General features: G+C 37.5%; 1 protein-coding gene across 1 annotated transcript in view; it reads right to left on the reverse strand.

The window, feature by feature from the left end:
• psmc4 (proteasome 26S subunit, ATPase 4) overlaps nucleotides 1-3,961 on the reverse strand; it is a 12,606-nt gene extending 8,645 nt beyond the window's left edge. Inside the window, exons 1-3 of the mRNA XM_008290529.1 lie at nucleotides 3,890-3,961; nucleotides 3,138-3,236; nucleotides 649-835 (exon numbers count right to left, since the gene is read on the reverse strand). Coding sequence (XP_008288751.1) covers nucleotides 649-835; nucleotides 3,138-3,236; nucleotides 3,890-3,922 — 319 coding nt within the window. The 5' untranslated portion in view covers nucleotides 3,923-3,961. The remainder of the gene's footprint in view (nucleotides 1-648; nucleotides 836-3,137; nucleotides 3,237-3,889) is intronic.
• Nucleotides 3,962-4,781: the final 820 nt, after the last annotated feature.

Genomic DNA, 4,781 nt, shown 5'->3' on the forward strand with positions numbered 1-4,781 from the left:
TGACAATTTTAGGCTTAGATTTGGGTTTTTACAAGACGAACAGCACATCATGCATGGTTAATTCAGAGACTGCAAGAACAATAAACTGTATGTTTTTTGTGTTTGTTTTTAAAAAAGATAACATGACTTTCAAACCTGCCAGTGGAGTTTGGGACAAAAAATGTGTCTTTTTGGTCAATATCAGTAACTACTGATAATTTTTAATGTCATAATTTTTATAAAGGCAGGAAAAAAAAAAGTTTACTTTGAAACTAACCACCCTGCTTTGTACCTGGCCACTTTAGCCTATTATGAAGGCACACAGGTCATAATTGTAATGTTAATGCAATATTGAAATATTTTGACTATTTTGTCACCTGATGTAAAGTTAACACTAAAGAACATATGTATATATGTCAAGGAAAGGAGCACACTTGAAGTTGTTCTTGTACCTTTGCAATTTCAGTTTGTGTTTTCATGTCTGTTTGCATCTGATTAATATAAGTGAAACTATTGAACATTATGGCCAACAATTCCTACTGCTGCTGATAACGTTTAAATCTCTGGTACATATCATGTAGTCCACGCTCCCCATATTTTTACTTCTTGAAATCTACACATCATAATTCCTCTCCAAGTGTAGGTCTGTGTTTTTACTTTTACTCATACCTGTAGTGGAACCAACAATAGCTGTGTTCTGGTCCACAGCTTCCAGGAACTGGCCAATGACCAGAGGGATGCTCTGTATCCTCTTCACCTCCTCCTGAGCATGGAGGAACTCTTTCTTCAGGTTCTTCTGTTCATCTTTGATGTACTCCTCCTGCACCTCCAGGAACTCCAACTCCTGCTGCAGCTTCTGCAAACACACAGCAAAAACAGACGGAAGAAAAAAAAAGTGAGAGCCACAGTGATATTTCAATATATGCCACGAGACAACATCATAATGGTTTTTGATGCATTGTTTTAATCCACACAGCTGGAAGGATTATTTCAGCCTCAGAATGGGTCCTTTGGAGAATGATTACCATAGTAAGCATGATCCATTATTTTAAGTATTGCTTCTTGTAAGCTAAATAACAGAAACGCTTTTTGTTTGACGCATCACAGGTCAATAGCATCCAAACTTGTAACCTAAATGATCAACTGTTTCGCTTCATGAAGGAAGAATTCCGTAATGAACCGCTTGCTGCATTAGACTCATTAATTTTGGTTAAGTCAAGTGAACCTAATAAATGCTGGACATTACATTCAGCTAGATTGCAGTTTTGATTAATTGTTTATAAAGCTTAGTTATGTTACTTATGTTGTCAGTAAACTGAAAGATTATAAAATAGTGACTCAGACATGGCTAATTGAAAATACACATTACTCAAGCTGCTGCTCAGCACCAATAAAATCCTGAATTCATAACTGCAACAGTGTTTCCTCTACATTCATTTAGGATTCCTAAATCCTAGCAGCTGCTCATTCAATTTTTTCTTTTTTTTTTAAACATTTTATTCTATTTTTACTGTCGCAAATACACCCCCGCCACATGTCTCCACCTTCACAGCAGAGTCCTGCACTGGGTCGGGTACTCAGGAGTACTAAGGTAAACGACAGGTCTTGCTCAGTTTCTACTCTTTGGCGGGGTAAATACCGCGTTAATTACTCGCAAGAACGCAGAGAGTGACATCACGTCCAACAGCAGGCTCCAGGTCAGAGAGTCAGACAACGGTCATTCTGGAGAATAGGGAGGACTTACAAGAGAAAAGGTTGACTCATTAGCTTAAAGTAACTCAGAATAGATTTTACAAGTTAAATAGACATTCACAAAATAGTGATGGCCAGCGAATGTTACGTAACACATCGGTATCTTAAGTTAATTGGGCCCAGTGCCAACTCAGTGTTGCTAACGTGAGTAAACTAACTGATAGCATTAAGCAAACATCTACATGTCATGATGTAACTGCTGACTGCATCTTCAGATGAGCTTGTTCAAATATTTCTCCAAGAAGAGAAAGACACCTGATGAAGATGACGCTATCCAGGTATCATTAGCCTTTTACTGATTCATAAATGATAACGGTTAGGTAAAAAATAGTGATCACATTTCAATGAGATGTGATGTGAGTGTAAATGATGTAACGTTAACGTTTTGTGTAATCGTATAAGACCAGTAACATTAGAAAGGGAGGAGCAGTGGACAGCAGCAGACATTTAATAATATATCATCAGACACAAACCAGAAACAATTTTAAATGATTAGGGTGTAGGAAATTGAGAGAAACAATCTCATTATTGTTTCTATTTGTAGATGAAGACTGACTTGAGAAACAGGCTATAGGAGATCAGCTTGCATCATGTATGCTGCTGAGCCTCTCAGAGAATTTCCCTACAACAGAGCCTTAGAGCTCTTAAAAAAAAAAAGGGGGGAAAAATTAATTGTTCTGAGCCACTGATTCTACAGCCCATCAAGAAATTATTTATTGTTTTTATTTTTATTTATTTAATTTTATTGCTTTATTTTTTATTCTTTTAATTTTTACATTTAGCCTTTAAAAAGCCATTTTCAACTGGTCATTCAATAAATAGATTGCAAAAGTAAAATCTGCAGTCAAATGTCATTTGTTTACACCGCCACAGCTCCCAGAGAGCCTGCCCCCGCTGCTGAAAAAAATTCTAGAGGAAACACTGTACAAAGTCGTCTAACTTTGAACCTGCTACCAGAATATAAGAACACCAAAAAGGAGTTACTTCAGCTGCTTCATGTTTGTAAAATATCCACCGTGTCCAAATCTGTTCACTTTAAGAGGTTTGATAGAAACTTAGATTTCCTTTGAAATTGCACCAATGACTTAAATAATAAGCCCTGTTTTGTTGTTATTATTTTTTATCATAAAGCCAGTTTAACTCTACACTTTTGCATATGTGAACTTTTGTTTGCATTCCACACTGTGCTGCATCATACGACATACAGTTCATCAAGGAAAAAAATGTTCAGTAAAACTGGCGTTTTGGTTTTTTTTTTTTTTTTTGAGAAAATTTAATTGTTTACATTAATTGACTTGATCTTTAAATTGTCAACTGAGTAATCAATGGAAAAACAGTCGTTAGTACCCGCCCTACTTGTTAAGCTCTTGTAAATAAGCGTTTATTGTGTGAGCAGGTCATCAAACCTTGTATCTGCTGTAAAGGTCCTCAAGATCCTCTGGTTCTGGTGCCAGGAAGGACAAGCCGGTCTGAGGTCTGGAGCTCAGTATGGTCGGCACGTCTTCCTGCGGCAGCAACATAAACACACAAATATACATTTATTATGAGTACACTGACGGATTTAACGCCACACATCAGTCAGCGAGAAAGCTGCATTATTTTCGCCCAGACAGACAAGAAATTATATCGATGGCACAGAATACAACTCGGTAACAAATGATACCAAAAAATTAACTTTACAGATACAATCACACAAAGAACAAATGTTTATATACTCAGGACCTTACACAGACAAACATTAGCTTAGCTGGTCTTAGCTAGTTCACGGCTAGCTAACCTGAGCGGCCCCAAAGACGAAAAATGACTATTTAGAGGCGCACTAAAACAAACCACAACTAAAATGATGAAAATAAATCTTTAGGGAACTTGGATTGACAAGCTTCTCATTTTCTTTAAAACACTATTATTTAAGTTGCGCTACAAACAGAATGCTAACACTAGCAGCTAACTTGCATGACATAGCAACTGCACTGAGTAGAGAATGAATTGGCAGGTTTACGTTCCGGCAGTGCTAGAGAGCTAACAGACGATAAGAGACAGCGAGCGACAAACACACAGACTGACAGCTACGCTCGAAAATGCGTATTTTCAAAATACTGCCACACAAATTTTGTCCACTTAAAGCAAAAATCAGGGAACAAATGACAATAAGTCGTACCGGGCTCTTTTCTACAGCTACGAAGTCCTCCATGTTGAAATTCTCCTACAGACTGACGTTCTGACGTAATACGCTGGCAGATGGGGTGTATGGGTAATGGAGTTTCTGCTTGTTCTAAGCTCAATCGGCTTGTTGGCGCCCTCCAGTGTTTTCTATTAATATTCCTTTTGTTTATTTTTTGTGTTGTCCAATATTGTATAGATAATCCACCAGCGTCTTCATTTTGGTCCAGTTTTACAGGGTAAACACGGTGTGCTTGAATATATACAACTTACTCATTTGTAGTTCTTGGACTGGGTGAGCAAGTTTTTATCCAATAAACCGAGCTTAATTCAGTTAGTCTCACTTATTTTCACTTTATTTTGGTTCCATGAGGCCAGTTTACCAAATTTCAAAATTCAGATTCTGGGATTAAACTCAGGGTTGCACAATAATAATATTAATAACACCCATTTTATTCACTTCAGCCTATTTCAAAAGTTTGCTCAGCCCATAAAATATTGTGAGTATTTATGAGAAGAATGTTCCATAATGTGTTCCTCAAGATCATCCCCAAAACATTTTCAGAATTTTGAATCAGAATGTTCCACCTTTGTTAATACCTTTGATTGCAGCAATGTTTTATAACATCTGAGCGATTGAGAACACTGACAACCTTACATACTGTATTATCCCACCTTTATAAGTAAGAGAACGACATGTGCTATAGAGCAGGGTTTCCCAAAGTGGGGGTCCCGAGGCCCCGAGGGGGGGTCGCAGAATGGACATGTTGTGCTCCATGCATATAGTGCCCATCCATCTCATTTGTTGAGATCAACACTGAAACATAGTTATTCCCAAAATGTAAATTTGCACAGCAACGATGTTCACATGCTCACTCAGTGCCACATGT

This window comes from Stegastes partitus, unplaced genomic scaffold (assembly GCF_000690725.1).
Source record: "Stegastes partitus isolate 25-593 unplaced genomic scaffold, Stegastes_partitus-1.0.2 Scaffold680, whole genome shotgun sequence".
NCBI lineage: Eukaryota > Metazoa > Chordata > Actinopteri > Pomacentridae > Stegastes > Stegastes partitus.